General features: G+C 41.8%; 1 protein-coding gene across 1 annotated transcript in view; it reads right to left on the bottom strand.

Annotated features, from left to right (window-relative positions):
* The window catches only part of ADAM22 (ADAM metallopeptidase domain 22), a 135,573-nt gene extending 117,648 nt beyond the window's left edge, over nt 1–17,925 (bottom strand). The window contains 3 exon segments of the mRNA XM_086615071.1: nt 17,509–17,656; nt 17,658–17,679; nt 17,868–17,925. Of these exon segments, the coding sequence (XP_086471197.1) occupies nt 17,509–17,656; nt 17,658–17,679; nt 17,868–17,925 (228 nt within the window).

Genomic DNA, 17,925 nt, shown 5'->3' with positions numbered 1-17,925 from the left:
CTAAATAAATACAATACAGGATAGTACAACTGTAACAAATGATTTATTGAAAACTCTGGGAAACACAAGACAGGATGGGATAATGTGAATCATCAAATTCACCCTCTCTAAAACTACTGGCAGGCTTTCAATAGGCATTAAATCCAGAAGAGTTGAGAATACCAGTTTCCCTGGAAATGAACAGCAACAAAGAAACAGAAAGTTGAGGGAATCACAACTTTTTTTTATTACATTTTAGTTGCCCTACAGTAGAATTTTCTTTTTATTTCTACATATATAAGCATGAGTACTAATAAATAAAAAGACAATAAACCATGAACACATATTTACAAACAGTTGATTCTTTTTTAAAAAAAAAAAAAAAGTCAAGACAGTTTCTCTTAATTAAGAGGATTCTCATGCCGATGCTCTCCATGAAAATGCCTTGCTGCGCCAGCTGCAGTGAAGATACACACAAAATTGCACGATGAGAAATTCCAGATATTTACATTAGAAGGATGCAGTATTAACCAGAAAGCTTCTTAGAAGGCCTCTCAGTAGACACAATTCACAGAATTGAATATCCTTTCAGCTGTTCCATTACATCTAACCTGCTTTGTAACACAGGCCACAATTGTCTTCACTATGTGGTTCTTGTAATTTCTGGATGACTTAAGAGCATCTCTTTGATCAAATGTATAATATTTTACAACTAACTAAATAGAACATATAGTTTACCTTGTCTGGGTAAATAATTTCAGTGATTAAAAAAAAAAAAAAAAAAAAAAAAAAAAAAAAAAAACAACCACACCAGCTAGTTCCAAATGACCCGTGACACAGCCAGCTGGTATCTGCAGTGGCAGACACCCACAGCATGTACAGACACCCACAGCACGTATGGTTGCCCACATGTAGGACCATCATTTAGCTGTTTCTGGCCTGCAGCAGCTAGCACAACCACAAGTACAGCAAACACAACCATCAACAAATTATCACGTTAGCATTAGCACTCCTTTTCCAACTCTGAGGCAGCAGAGTTCGCTTTGAATTATTTTAAAATTCTATCTTCTCCTGCTAGATGTGACTTTTTAAGCTGCTACTCATAAAGACAATGTGACAGGCCAAGAATGGAGTAAAGTACTAGGGGCCGATGCCAGTTTTGTCATTCCCTTGTTCCACTGCAGCACATTTGCTAACCTTAACTAACTTTCACTTACCTGCACGGCAACCATCACTATTCTAATCAAAGGAGTAATGGCAGACCAGCTGATGGCTTGTCATTGTCACATTATTAAATGAAAAAAACATGCTACAGCACTTCATTGTTTCTGTTAACAACATAGTTACATAGCCACCATTTAGATCTGCATACACAGTATAACCAAGTCTTCTACATGACCATATGTCAGTACCAAAACAGAATTGTCAGTAAGGAATAATATAAAAGCCTAACTTAAATTTCTAAATGTGCATATACTGAATGTAGCCTTTGTCATTAAAATGTATTCACCTCATTCACTGTAAGAGCAAAAATGACCAGGGTTTTTTGGTTTGGTTTGGTTTTAACTGCTAGGTATATTGCATCATATCGACTTGGTCTGGGAAATTTCCTCCCTTGAACATGTCTCTAAGATAAACAATTACAAGGCTAATGTATTTCTGAGGTGACCCTGGACCACAGTTATTCCCTGACAGAATCTGTTAATACAGATTTAAGGGAGAAAATGCCTATGAATAAATTAAGATGAAAAACATTACACAGATGTAATCACCCCAAGACAAGTGGTGCAAAACCCAGGAATCTCATCACCAAATTCGAGCTCAAGTGCAATCAAGCATAACCCAAATGTATATACCAAGGTGCACATTTCGGATAGCCAGACAAACTCAGCCCTTTCCAGAAATTGCTGCCCTTCCTTCAACCCTGGTATGTGGTTGTCAAACACTGCAACACTGCGTACTGCTGCCAAAAAATGGACAGTTCTGCTCCATCCTGGCCACATGTTTCCATCTGCTCTCCCTTGTCGGCTTGTGTGACTACCCAGAAAGTTAGAGCAGCATCAGAAAATCAATCATTACTTGGAGTGGATCCGTTTTTCTGTCAGACCAAGAGGCTGATACAAACAAACCATATAGTCCACATCATGAGCAAATGTGATGGAAAGAAGCTGGAGGGGACACGCGAAAGAGAATGACGAGGAAGACAGATTCCCCCTTTTAATGACAGCGAACAGACCTCATTCAGCATAACAAAAAACTGCACCTTAAGAGCACCAGCCAGTACATTTTTTAGGGTAACAATTCTTCAGGATATCTGGTTAAGAACCATGAAATAAAGAAACAGATTTTTAAAAGTCTCAGCTCTACAATAATTTTAAGCACATCTACCTGTCTGCTCAGTGAATAGGCAAAATGGCCAGCTGCAAAGGAAGCTTACGCTCATAGACATGTATCAATGAAAGAACCCAAAGAAAGGAAATAACTACTTTTATTCCATCTATACCACCCCATTCAAGCAGAAGTAACAAGAAAGACACCTGCAAAGGCTCTGCTAAACCACTGAAGCAAGACAATCAATTATGTCATTCGGTTCTCAAAACAAGGAACTTTCTCAGAAAATTTGAGGCTTTTTCAACAACCATAGGCATGAAACACCAACAGCAGACAACTGAGTCATAGAAGGGGAGTTCTTGGAGACCAGGAGAGATTCACTCAATGCAGAATATGAACAAGAGCCAGGAAAGAAGAATCTATCAACTTAATGGAAGCGCACAGTGCCATGCCTCCGACACAATCAAAAAGTTCTGAAATTTTAATGTCATGTAACTGAAGGAGGAAAGTATCGATAACAACTCTGAAATTTGCTGCAGTACTTTCAGATGCAATTTCTAGCAGCACATAAAGTGCACTTCCCTGCAAGCCCCCCTATAGAAAATACTAAGCATCCCATGCATCTAACGCAACTGCGCAAGACCTAGCTATTGACAAAAATTGCAAAGTTTAAAGCATCTCAGTGAATGTCTAAAAGGAATCAAAAGTAAATGGAGTGGAAAGGATTCTTTCAAATCACTAAGCACAAAGCTGTTTTATTTAAAACAAATATTAAAAGCTTGAATCCTAGAAAAACAAAAGTGGTATGCAAACCTTCCTGCCAAACCAAGAGGGATGCAATTCCAATTTTTTAAATCACCTGCTCCATGCCTCAGGGATCACTGCAGTAACAGAGGAGATGGGCAGTCAGTACCAAGTATGACTAATTATTATTACAAAGAAGCACAACAGAATGATGATGATTTCTGATACTGGCCCTTCAGTACCTCTGCTGAGGATCAGTCTTCTCCAGAAACTGGCCCTGGAGAACCAGCATCTGCAAAGGGAATACAAGTACACAAACGACAACCAATGTACCTCACTGCAGATCAATGCCAAGCCTCATTGCACGGTACTGTAGGTAACCTTATATATGTTTGGAAGATTTTCAAGTATTTTAACCACCAGTGAAACATTTACAAGATAGGCACTTTCTTTAACAATCACACTGACAATAATTTTGAAAGGAAGTATTTTAGAAATTTTCCTCACATTGTGTATAATTAGTTGAGTGTTGAAAGCAGCACAGTAAGATGATGACTAATATTTTCCTCATTAAAATAAGGAAAAATAGAATTAAAAGCATATTTTGATATAATGTGAATTCCTCATATTACATGTTTCTTACTTCTGAAGTATCCTGCATAAAGCACTTCAGATGCTTTTTAATAAGTTTGCTGGAAGAGATAACAACAATTTCTATCAAAAGAGAGGAATGTCTTTAAAAAAAAAAATATATGAGAAAATCCTATTTATATCCTTGCCCTTTGATGTAAAGAATTTTATATTTACAACTATTTATAGCATTGTGGTTTCTAATTAAAAGATTCTTATCAAATTTGTAGACTCGAAAGAAAAGCATCAAGAGAATCAAGAGGGAAAATAATACAGAATGTTATAGCAAGAGAGAACTTAAAAGCTACGCTTCAGAGCTTGTAAGAACAATCAGGTTTTATAACAGACATTCTGGGAGTCGTTCACATTTACAAAATAACAGATTCCTTAGACATTAATTTAATTCCCTCTCCTTCATTTAATAGAATAGAAATCTCAGCTTTTTAACAACCCTTTAAAGTGCGTATGAAATGACTATTTCTCAAGTTCAGTAAGGACACGGATAAGTCCATGGAAAATCAAAATAAATACCATAATGAAATTAAATGAAAAACATACTGAACATTTTATGTACATTTACCTAAGAAGAATTTTAACTGTGGTTTTGAAAACAATTGTTACATTTAAATTTATGCTACAGTAGAGGAACACAGTGCTATTACTACATGTACACATTATAAAAGGACAATTTTCAGCCTCAGTTCTGTTGTAATAAATCCAGAGTTATGCAGCATATTGGTACTGTATGTAAAATAAGAAACTTGTTCCAAAACTTACTTTTCTACTTGTACTGGGAAGAAAAAAATTATAACTTGGTCAGAGACAAAATTCAGGAATAAGTCTAGCTCTAATTATAAAAATAAATATCTCCAAGCCAAAGAATCTTTTTTAGAAAATACACAATAAAATATAAACGCAACATGATTTCCTCAGGCCCCCTCTATTGCCATTTGCAAATATCTAATTTAATCAAAAGTTCAGTGTCAGTGAACTGGATTCACATATCACAGAATATCAAAGAACTGCAAAAATCTCTTTTTTACTTTCCCTAGCATTCTCAAAATAGTTATAGGCACTCATTTACTGTAGTAATCACCATTATTTGTCATTTTTCATGCAAGCTCTCTCTTTTTATCCATTGCATAAATCTAAATATCTATGCGGCTTTCTTTAGGGAGGGGAAGGGGGAGAGGAGTTGTTTCATGAAAATACTGCAGAATAGAACCATGGTTTGACGAAAAGTCTTTTACAGCTGCCTCTTTGGGGTACTTTTAATAAATAAGTCATTTATTCTGAGGAAAAGTTAGAAATAAGACTTTAGGAGGTCCGTGTTCATTTTTGAATCCTGGATCACATATCTCTTCTCCATGTCAATGAGGGCGAGGCAGAGGGATCATTAACACCACCAGCTGGAGGCGCAGTGCCACAGCCCAGTTCACTTGGTGGGTTTCACCAGCTCTCAGCAGACGAAATCTTGACAAAGACATAAACATGACCTAAAATGGCTTTTCTCTCCACATGAACATCACAGTATCATGAAATCAGCGTAAGAAGCAAGGACCACTTGTACCTCCAAAACGACAGTAATTATTCTTCTCAATAATAACATGTGCTGGGTTTGTGTGAAGGGATTCTGGTTATTTATTTGTGGTTTTGAAATCAGAGGCTCTTTGAACTTCCTCAGTACAGTACAGTAAAAGGGGTCCCCAGAAATATGGATGAGGGAAGCAGCACCAGGAAAAAGCAGGCCTGAGCACAAACCAATGCAATGTATTACGCAGGTGTGACTCCCGCAGATCCAACACCGGGGTAAGCAGCTGAGACCCTTCTGAGGTCCTGCAGAGGTGCAATGCAGAGCTCCGTTGGACTTGGCTACATCTGCTCACGCATCTCACCCTAAACCTCCACCCAGCACTCCAAAACCATGGACATCTTCAAACAGTTACAACAAACTGACTAAGAAAAAAAATATTTTTATTTTCCCTGAAAACTGCTCTTCTTGCTCTCCTTCCTTGCCTCCACTTCATCTTTCTCAAAAATTCACCCAAGGTTAAATGACAGAGCAATGAAGACAGGAAAACTATCGGGCTGTCACTGCTACCAAATTCAGCATGAACTACCATTTGATCTCACTGATTTAAAAGGACAAATTTAAGTAACTGAATGGGCAAGATGCTACTTCCCAAGAGGCAATCTAACACGTTTCCAGCAACAAAAAAACCCTGTGGTACTGGATCTTATATTAGCTGGGCTTTTATGTATAAAGGATAACATTAATTTGAGCTTAAGAAAATTTTAGTTATAACTTTTGATTTCCCATGAGACCAATTACTGCAACTTCTGTTGTTGTGAAAGTCTTCATATCCCAGTGAAAGGAAGAACTGCAAGAACTTTTGGGAAGCCATACTCCTTTTTTGTTCCTCCTTTTTCTGAAAGGGAAGCAAGGAGGTGGACTTGCACCTTTACATTAACTAATGTGCAAGAGGTCTTAAATATATCACTACTGGGGCAAAACCAGAAACATTGGTGACTGCTCAACCTCATGTTTTTAAACACGTTTGACAAGGTTCTTCATCAAAGACTAATGGCTAGGAAAAGTATGATAAAGTAGGTTATTATAAGGGTGATTAATAAAGTACTGGGTTACAAATAGGAATCAAAGAAAGTCATGAATGAAAACTTGTGAAGCTCAGAATGCTTTCCTGCCATAATTCATATTAAAACTTTGATGAAGACTGGGGAGCTGGGCAAACAGAGACTCACCCTGTGACACAGGGACACCGCAGTTTCCATTGCGCCCAAGACCAACTGCAGGTTTGGAGGGCCAGATAGAACTGAGGAGCAAGGCTAAGATACAACAAGGGTAGAGCGACGCATTCTGTCTACCTCACTAGATGCTACAGGACTTGACTGTGCAACTAGACAGTGCACCTAGTTCCTTAAACACGAGGTCAGAGGGAAAGGACTCAAACAAGGAAAATCTCTCTTTAACAAAAGACCCCTCTCTCCCAAGGACACCTGGCAGTTTAGAGCAGGCAGAACGCAAATAAGCGGCTACTCGTGCACAGCTGCAGCAGGAGAGGAAAAGAACCAATGCACAACGCATCTGCAAGGGAGAGAACACAGAACAAGGACAGCAAAGTGCGCACCCACAGGCAGCCCTTCAGGGAGGACCCATCTGGACCACTGTGTCATTCAGCTGTAGAAGGACTATTGTCTCAAGGACACCGTTTAGGCAAGAAGGAAAGCTCAACACATCCAACACCCAAGAAGAGTGAAGGCGTTTCCCTCTCGACGCAGATGGTGCCTTGAGGTCATTTTCAGCTGCATGTTTTCCAAGCTCTGAAAGGAATAATAACATTTAGAGAAAGGCCCCATTTTCAGCATCTCTTGTAGGCTTCAGAAACGAAGGTTACAGAGTTCCACTGCAAGAGGAATCTGCAAAACCCCTCCACTAACACCACCTTTACGTTACAAATAAAGCATTCAAACATAACAAGAGTGTACGCTAACTTTGGTCCTTTATGCAACGAGTATCAGTGAGCAAAACAATTTTCAGCAATGCCATGACATATTCCAAACATTTTCAACTGGTCTTACATACCAAAAGATTAGCTCTTCCACTGGAAGTAACAAACACTCTTTGATAGCTAGAGCCTACCAACATGGCTAACTTTTCCCATAAATGGTGCTCGGGCAACAGCATAAAGTTTACTAACATTTTGTCAGCACCACAGGCTAAGAAGAGCTTGATGAAACTTGCAGGCTCTTAGGCCTGCCAATACATTGCTCAATCAACTCCACAAATAAATAAGACATTTTAAATATGACTCACCCTCTACATTCAAGTATCAAAGTCCTGTTTAAAGTCGAAAAGTGTATGAAAGCACAGTTCGAAACTCCTTTTCCTCTTGATAGAGCCTAGGAGATCAAAATGAATCAACATTTTCACAGCATACATTTTCTGAAACAGCTGACGGAGTTTCTTCATTCCCACAGAATTGCAGGGGCTGAAATACTCTAAGGAGACATTCCTGAACAGTCTGTGTTCCTACATACTGCTATTCTTCTGGGCAATTTTTGAGCTATAATCAAGGCTGTAGCCTCCATGCTCACATATATCACACTTTCAGAATCAAGGCACCATTAAAAGACATTTATCCACACAAACTTTTTCTAAACCTTGTATTAATATTATTCTAGAATATGCTTTTTCTAAAGCATGGTCATTGCTACTGTCTTCTGGTCTGGGAACATTCATTCATTTTGGAAAAGAAAAAAAAAAGAGAGATTGTAGAGTGAATTTGGTGTAGGTAGACAAAACAGAAGTGGTCAAATTACTAGAGGAATCTGTCTGATGACAAATGCAGAGTAGCAATGCCATGCTTCTTGACTTTGTTTAACTGAACCTAATTTTCAAGTTGGACTCCTATTGACTGAAAACATAAACAGCTCAATATCATTTGCTACTTTGTTTGATTTCTACAAAATCATGTCAGTAATTTCAGGTCACATTGGCTTTCCACTTCAACTTACCCAACCAGCCAACCCCCATCGTGGCAGTGCACACTACAGCCTGATACAATCCACCCCGTCTATGCGCTCAGCACTCCCATGCAGCTCTTCAGCCACCTTTGCTGCTCAACACTCACAAAATAAAGTTTTTGCGAAAAAATATGAGCCTTTCCTCACACAGTCATCCCACTAAAGCATTAAAAAGCTTGCACAGACATAATCGTCTATGTGCAAAGCTCTCCCCTACACTGAAAGTGTCTCCATCTGAGGAGGGAGACGTGGTTCTATGCTTGGCTGTGGCTCAACACAGCTGCTGCTGCACTGTTCATCCCTGCAGCAATGATTTCTCCTCCTCAGATTAATGCAATACTGCAGTGGCTTCAGCGGAGTACTATCAGGGACCATCTGTGGCTATGAAGAGCAAAACTTCAATCTGACAGGCCTCTCTGATCCTTTACACACTCCAAAAGACATCTCCTCAGAACGGCATATCCATACACTACCCAGGAGGCCACTGGCAAGCCAAAGGGAAGAAGATGACTAGAAGGGCTCAGAAGGCTTTCTTATCTGAAAGTTTTCCACAGACAATCATAGCAAATGCGATGTAGTTTAAAACAAAGAAATCAAAACTAGAGAGAAAAGGGCCAGGATGATAGTCTCAGTGATTTTTGGAGATGTTAAATGTAGCAGTTATGGTTAACATGCAAGAAGCCAACAATTACACTGTTCCTAGAAATACAATAATGTCAAAAGATTATTTCGGGACCAAAAAACTGAAACACATCAGTAGATGAATGAGGAAGAGATATTGCATAAGAACACACCACAATCCTGTGTCCAAGAGGGGTAGGCTGATCGTCTGATAGTACTTCACCTTCCACATCCACAGTCATCCAGACTCGGAGAACAGACATGGGCCTGGGCGAGCAATCACATCATCTGACAACAGCCCAGTAAGCCTCTTCCCCAGAGGCAGAAGGGTAGTCTACCAGGGAGGAGAAGTGGCTTTGGCTCAACCTCATGGGAGCCAAAGACAAGAATCCCCATCCTCTCAAGGGAGAGAAACTGGCAGGAGGCAGCCGCAGTAAGTGGAAGGATCACAAACCTCAGCAGAACTGATTTGAGAGAGAAAAACACTGAGACAGTGCTAGCCAGAAGGACCCACAATTTAGAGAGCTAAAAATTGTCAGGCTTTTGAAGGTTTTACAGAATTCGATTGACCTTTAAGCAGTGTTTGACAGGATAACTGCAATAATGTTTTAACAAACAGAGCCCTAAGAAAAGTTGTTAGTCTTGAGTCACTTAAAGACTGGTATAATTATTGAGAAGACTACAAAGAGGACCTGATAGAATTTAATCTGACCAGGGACATCAAATGCAACAAGAAAAGCTTCTATAGGTATGTCAGTGATAAAAGGAGAACCAAGGAAAATTGTGGGCCCTCTCCAAAACGAAACAAGAGACCTAGTTACCTGGGATATGGAGAAGGCTGAGATATTCAACAATTTTTTTGCCTCAGTCTTCACTGGCAAGAGCTCTAGCCACACTGCCCAGGTCACAGAAGGCAAAGGCAGGGACTGGGAGAATGAAGAATCACCCACTGCACGAGAAGATCAGGTTCAAGACCATCTAAAGAACCTGAAGGTGCACAAGTCCATGGGACCTGATGAGATGTATCCACGGGTCCCGAGGGAACTGGCAGATGAAGATGCTAAATCATTATCCATCATATTCGAGAAGTCATGGCAGTCCAGTGAAGTTTCCACTGACTGGAAAAGGGGAAATATAGCTCCCATCTTTAAAAAGGGGAAAAAGGAAGACCCAGGGAACTACAGACCAGTCAATCTCACCTCTGTGCCCAGCAAGATCATGGTGTAGATCCTCCTGGAAACTATGCTAAGGCATATGGAAAACAAGGAGGTGATTGGTGACAGCCAACATGGCTTCACTAAAGGCAAATCGTGCCTGATTAATTTGGTGGCCTTCTCTAATGGAGTTACAGCATTGGTGGATAAGGGAAGAGCAGCTAACATCATCTACCTGGACTTGTGCAAAGCATTTGACACTGTCCCCGTTTAGAGACATCCTTGTCTCTAAATTGGCGAGACATGGATTCAGTGGATGGAACGCTCAGTGGATAAGGAATTAGCTGGATGGTCGCACTCAAAGAGTTGTGGTCAACAGCTTGATGTCCAAGTGGAGACCAGTGACGAATGGTGTTCCTCAGGGGTCTGTATTGGGGCCAGTGCTGTTTAACATCTTTGTCAGTGACATGGACAGTGGGATCAAGTGCACCCTCAGCAAGTCTGCTGATGACAACCAAGCTGTGTGGTGTTGTGGACACGCTGGAGGGAATGGATGCCATCCAGTAGGACCTTGACAGGCTTTAGGAGTGGGCACATGCAAACTTCATGAAGTTCAACAAGGCCAAGTGCAAGGTCCTGCGCATGAGTCAGGGTAATTCCAAGCACAGATACAGGCTGGGCGGAGAATGGATTAAGAGCAGCCCAGAGGAGAAGGTCTTGGGGTCACTGGTTGATGAGAAGCTCAACATGAGCCAGCAATGTGCACTGCAGCCCAGAAAGCCAACTGTATCCCAGAACGCATCCAAAGAAGCATGGCCAGCAGGTCAATGGAAGAGATTCTGCCCCTCTACTCTGCTCTCATGAGACCCACCTGCAGTACTGCATTCAGCTCTGAGGTCCTCAACAGAAAGAGGACATGGAGCTGTTGAAGTGGATCCAGAAGAGGGCCATGAAGATGATCCGAGGGGCTGGAGCACTTCTCCTGTGAATACAGGCTGAGAGAGTTGGGGTTGTTCAGCCTGGAGAAGAGAAGGCTGCAGGGTGATCTCCCAGCACCTAAAAGGGGCCTATTAGAAAGCTGGAGAGGGACTTTTACAAGGGCATGTAGTGATAGGACAAGGGACAATGGCTTTGAACTCTAAGAGGGTAGATTTAGATTAGATCTAAGGAAAAAATTCATCACTCTGAGGGTGGTGAGGCACTGGAACAGTTTGCCCAGAGAAGTTGTGGCTGCCCCATCCCTGGAAGCGATCAAGGCCAGGTTGGATGAGGCTTGAGCAACTCAATGTAGTGGAAGGTGTCCCCTGCCCATGGCAGGGGAGTTGGAACTAGATGATCTTTAAGGTCCCTTCCAATACAAAACAATCTATGATTCTATGACAGTGTCACACATACATCCCTAATGCTCTTGTGGCAAATGCTTTATAGGAAATGTTATATTCCTAGGTGGTTCCTCCATGATTTGGGTAAATCTCTGCGAAATTTATCATGACACTACTTGGAATGCAACATGCTTCTGCATCATGAATGCATTATAGCAGATCAGTACCCACACCACAGGTCCAAAACACGTATCCTCAGTAAAACAGCAGCAGAAAGAATATTCAGTTTGATCCTGCACTCAGATGCAGCAACACAGATCAGGAGTGAATGTAGATACTGATTACCAGAGCTGGAAAGGACTTCTCTATCAGACTTGCCAGTTATTACATTGATGATGGCAACAAACAAATGTTGACAAAATACTTTCTATAAGGATTGTTACATCCGAGCCTTTAAGATCCGTCATGACTGTAGATAAGCCTGTTTATGAGATGAAGCCATAGTTTTTTGGAATATCTCTTCAGCTCTGCTATGGCACCAGCAAGAGAAGGTATCACAAACCAAAGATTTCACATGCAGCCCTTTCACCCAGAATAGGCTTTCCAAATATACCTATGTCTTCTAATCACCTCTCAAATCTGAGTCCTGATATGATATTTTTGCAGCATGAACTCTGGAGTAGCAGCGACTAGAGGTTTCTTTGCTGGATGATTTTGGGGCATATTAATTTACATTACATTAATCATAACAAATCTCATTGTCAAGTAGGGATAGACTTACCTTGAAATGGGCTTGCAAAGAAGGATAATTAGAAATTTTAATATTCTTTGCCTATAAATTCCAAAACACGGTATGAATATATATATATATTTTTTTTTATCAAAAGATGTGTCTGAAAGTCTCTCCTATGTTAGAAATCAAAGGGCACTCTCAATGCCCTTGCAGTAATCTATAGAAAAGTTGGCTTTCATCACTTCTTTCCCTCTTCAGGAAGGCAGGACCTGCATCAAGAGTATTGACATTTTAACTGTCATGCACATATTCATAAAATAGAGTATTGCTAAACTGGTGAAGTTTCTTATCCTTACATGAATATTGTAGAAATGCATTACTGAACATACAGGAAAGTAAGGCACACCTTTTGCCTTATAAAATTTAAGGAAAAAAGGGAAAAGGGGCAATGAAGCAGGACGAAAATCAAATCTGGCAGTAAACCAAATGCCTGTTCTTATTGCTCCCTACAGCCTCAGTCCCAGTTTAGCCTCCTCCCACTTTGGTTTTGTGATAGGTTGATTGAAAATTGTGCCTAAGTTTCCCCAAGAGACAGCAGTCATTTGATTAAGTGGGCAGGAAAGAATTTTTAAAATTGGGCAATTTCTCATGACACTTCCCTTTCCAACAGTCATCATCCATCACTCCCAAAATCTAGAGCTGTTTTATAAGCCCCTCAACAGTCAGAACTCATTCTTTAACAAAAAAAAATTACTGTTTGAGCTATCCAGCATGCGGATTTGTAATTCCAACAGAAGTTGGCAGCATCAGAACAGAAAGCGAGAATGTTTTACACAAAGTCGGCAGTTTCAGAAGCACCTGCAAGGAACAGGGATATCTTGTTCAAAGACTAGAGTGAGAGGCCAAGACATAGACTCCAATAGCAAAGACTAGGCAAGACCTGAATAACTAATGAAGATTTCAGCTCCAAGTGCAAGCAGAGCTATGTGAGCTCAGCATGACAGAGCAGAGCTTCCTTGCAATTGATTATTAGCAATAAGAAGTTATTTAAGAAATTTGTAAGCCATGCTTCCAAATCAATGTATGGAATTGTATCATTTGGTCACAAGCAATTCAGAAATGCAGACTGTGGAAGACAAATAAATACTTTTACTGAAAACTACTGAGTCACTCTGGACTACAAACCACAGGTACCTCTATCTCCAGATACAATACAGTCCTACAGCCCCTTCACACCAGGCTCCCTATGACCAAGTCAGCCCTTTTACTCACTCGGAAGGAATCCAGTGCACCTTCATGACAACAAGCAATGAGCAAGAGAAAAACAGGTTGAGAAACAGAAGTTGCTGTACCGTGAAAGTTTTGTACAGCCAGCAGAGATGAGTGAACTTATTATGTCCATAGCAGGTTCATTGAGTCAGGATCTTGTTCCCACTGAAAACTATAACAAATCTCCCAAATTTCCATATCAACACCTAGATATATCAAAAATGGATAATGCAATGAAAGCCACAAGACGAACAATGTTGTCCCTCAGATTGTGTGTGTAAACCTATTAGCATGACCACAAAGTGCTCATCTCAAGGAGAATTGCCACCCTTCTCTGCTGGTGTTGAGAGGCAATCTCCAGCTGAGAGTAATATCACTATAAAGTTATATTTCGGGATGAGGGAAGGCATCTGTTGGGTGAAGGCACGTAGAGGTCTAGTACCCTAATCTCCAGCTAGAAGATGAATCTCATCTTCACAACCAGAACAAGCGATCCACTGAAAATTATCAAGAAAAAGGTCCTCCAAATCAGGTGCTGACACAGAGTACAAACTCAAGTTTGTAAAGGCATACTTTGAGCTTTGTTTTGCTCTCCTTCACAGGTGGAAGGACAAATACAGGCAGTGGGGAGGAATGCTTACACACTCCCATGTTTTAAAGAACATGCCCGCACAGTATTGACTAAAGAAAAGTATTAAGAAACTTCTGATTTCTCATGTGCTTCTTACAGTACCAAAATATGGCTCAGGGCATGGAGTTAAAAGGTTCCTTATATATGTCCACAGTAGGAACTTTCTTTCCTATAAACACAAAAATCTTAGCCTAGCCTTCACTGAACACCCCTGCCATACAGGACGTTCATCTTCTAATAGGCTTATTTATGCAACAGTAAATTAAGTGTCCACTGCTCAGATCCTGGATTGCATTAATGATAGTATTAATATTAGCATATTCTCAGCTATATCTTATCTTGATCACTCTTTAGATTAAGTGCTATGCACTTTCCCTTGGGAAACAGAGAAATCAAAATACAGGAATGTCATAGATATTGGTAGTGACTCTATTCCATGGTGGAATTAAAAGCAGAAACCAAAAGTCACCTGAATTCTCCAATGTCCACCATACACTGTACATTGAAACATTAATGACATGAATATATAATAGCCTACAACATTTTCCCTGTGCTGTGCTCTGAAGTCCAGCAATCTCAGACAACTACAAATGTGAGCACACTGATTTTGTTTCTTAGGCAATTACATTCTGGGTTTCTAGGATGAGTACATAGACTATTTCCTTTAACATTTAATAGTAAAGCAGGCATGTAGATAAGTCACTTGAGTTATGGCAATGGCCCAAAAAACCTAAAACAAACAAACAAAACAAAGGAGGCTGCTAGAGAAAAACCTCAACAAATGCTGAAAAACAACACAGATTTTCAGAAATCTGCCAACCATCACTTCTGCCTTCAATTCCCTTCTTTCACCTCCTTTTCTCATATTCCACTCCTCTGGCTAAACTCCATTACAAGCCTGCTCTGAAACTCCTGATCTGCAAAGGCCACGCTTTGCTTCTGCTTTCCCGTGACCCTTTGTGCAATTCCAAACTCAGGCTTGCATCTTTCTTGTATGACTTCTGCCCTTTCTGCAGCTAAAGCTTTTATCCAGGAATTAAAGGGATCCGATCCGATTTAATGGGACTTCCTTTTCTACAGCTTATCTTTCTCTCTCTCCTTTTATCTTTATTCAATTCAAAACACAATTACATTGTTTTACGTTAATTCAACAGCTACAGCCTCATCGTCTAGTCCTCCGACTACACCATCCCATTCAGGTAACTTTGCTTTTCTAGACACGCTGCTTGTCCTTCAGACATCAGAGATTCTTCTTGAATGCTTCAACCTCCTCCAAGGACATTAGCTTGGTTTGAAATCTCTATTCAAGACCATTTTTTCTAACTCTGATACATAACTGTCCAAAGACTACTAGCAATGATAGGGCATGGAGATAGTTACAGCATATTTAATCATAAAACAAACTAATACATATGAAAATTTTATTGATGGAGAGCGCAACTCTGTTCCCCTACGCTTTATATGCCACTGATCTTGGATCAGTAATTCCTGAGGGCAGGCATGGGTGTCTCTTCATGTGTAAGCAGAATCCAGTACTCGATATTTTTATACTTCACATGACCTTTACCAGCCACCCAAAACCAACCATAAAAGTTAACTCAGTTAGCCCATAACTTCGATAAACATTCTGGCAGAGGTAACGGTGTTGGGTTTGTTATGGGATCCTAGACTTTAAGAGTAAGGATATTAAGTTACTCAGTTGCAACAGTTTATTACTGAAAAAATATCTTCCTAAACGCAGCTTCTACAAAACTTCAGTCGAGCAAAGGCAGCCATGCTGCTGGTCCATCGCTTCCCAGCTGACTCAGATCTCTGGGTGAGGAATGCAGTACCCTGCAATTACGATGTACCCGTGCCCTGTGCGTGAAGCACAGATATCAGTGCTGCTCCACTCACTCTGGCCTGCTTTCGCTTCATAATTTTCTTCCTCCAAATCACTGCCAGCTACTGCATCCTTCAGTGAGTAACTACCATCAGATACCATGGGAGAAGCCGTGGATATTTTAAGCTGCAGAGGGAAACTTCTTGATCAGGAGGAAAAGTTGTTGCTGCAGGCAGAACTTTACACATTTAAGCTCACTTTAGGTGGAGACTGCTGTGAAAGAAATGCATTTAACCTTTTTTGACCCACTAGTGCTACTTCTTTTCTGGCTAGAGTAAGGTTAATACTAACAACTAAATAAGTATCACTTGAAATTTTTTTAAGAACATAACATTTGATGAATAAAAGTTGAGACATTCAGAAAAAAAAAAAAACAACAAAACATTACTTAATGGTTTGTTCTGCAAGACTGGTATTTGAACCCTAATACTACACCCAAATACAACCATTACTATTTTTTAAACGGACATGTCACAAAGTGTTTGAACTAGTGAGCGTCCAACCATGTTCTGAGAATCCTGAAATGCTGAGAGCATTTTTCTTTTCTAAGCAAAGCACCTACTTTAGAAATCTATTTTATTGTACTGTAAACACGGCCTTCACATCTGAAAAAATCTTTACATAAAGTTACATTCAGAAGCAAACAAACACGCTATGAAGAGACAGTTTATAATTTAACTACACAAAAAAGAATGCAAACCATCAGGACTTACACTTTATGGATTATAAAAAAGAAATTTGATGCAATTTTTTTCAGCTGTTTTGTTTCTTAAATGGACAGCAGTCAATCGAAAAAGGAGGAAACGGAGGCCTGCAACTCATCTTGGAGGTCAGCAGTTACCCTCAAATGCACAAAATTTTTTTTAGAACAGCATAGACTCAATGTTTTTCCCTTTAGTTGTAACAGCCATGTATCACCTCAAATATAATGCTTAGCTACCAAGGTAAAAATCACTGTATTTTAATAGAAATTGGAGTAGCTATTTGTTAAAAACTATAGGGATTGGTCTTCACGTAACAGAAGTCTGAAAATATATCCCAGTCTGGGTCGTAATAGAGAAGTTAAACTGCAACGTTAAGTTCACATGTTGTATTTTAAGCAATTCCCTTCCGACTTCCAATTTCTATTTTTAAAAACTCATCCGAGTCCACAGAACACAAACCCACCCTGCCCACGCTTCAGCCAGAAACCGAAATTAAGCCGCAGCGTTTCAACTCCAGCTGTCGCAAAGGCACCGCAACTTTCATTCTGTGGCTCCGCGAGCCCACCGGCAGCCGCGGGCACCGGGCTCTGCCCGCCCGGAGCACCCACCGACGGCCGCGGGCACCGGGCTCTGCCCGCCCGGAGCACCCACCGACGGCCGCGGGAGGGCATTAGCAGCCACGGGGACCGCGTTAACTCATTTGGGCGCTGCTGCAGCAGGACGGGCATCCCCGATGGTCCTTCGGGAAACGAGCCGCGCGTTTCACCGTGCAACGCTTTAACACAAACGTTATTATTTAGCGGTAAAAACACACTCGGGGGAGGGGTGCCGGGTGAAGCACCGCACCGCCGCCTCTGCCGCGTGTGGGGAAGGGGCCCCTCACCCCCCGCGCCCGCGGGGGCTGCCAGGCCGCGGCGGCAGGTGCCCGGCGCTGCCCTCGCCTCCCCCCCGCCCAGCGCCTACCTGTGTCCGCGCCGCGCCGCTCCGCACCCGCGTGCTCAGCGCCGGCCGCCGCACCCCGCCGCCGCCGCCCTCGCCGCCGCCGCCGGAGACCAGCCGCAGGGGCCTGATGCTCTGCCGCTCCGCGAAGCGGCTCTCGCCCCGCCGCCCCCGCTGCCGCTGGCCCGGCGCCTCCTGGGCAGGGGAGAGGCACCCGTCAGCCGGCTGCGCCTTCGCCCCCGGCGCGCAGGCTGGAGCGGGGGCTCCGTTTCCACGGGGCTCCGCAGCGGCCCTGGGCGCAGCATCCCCCTCCCGCCCCGCCGCCTTCCCCACCGCCGCCCCCGCCCCAAGCGCGGCGGCGCTGCCCCGCGGCCGCGACTCACCTGGGGCAGCGGGCAGGGCGCAGAGCGCCAGGGAGAGGAGGCAGGCGGCAGCCCGCAT

Source organism: Tauraco erythrolophus, chromosome 7 (genome assembly GCF_009769465.1).
Source record: "Tauraco erythrolophus isolate bTauEry1 chromosome 7, bTauEry1.pri, whole genome shotgun sequence".
NCBI classification, from domain to species: Eukaryota; Metazoa; Chordata; class Aves; order Musophagiformes; family Musophagidae; genus Tauraco; species Tauraco erythrolophus.
The sequence above is the reverse complement of the archived record's forward strand: the minus strand, read 5'-3'. Positions and strand labels throughout refer to the sequence as shown.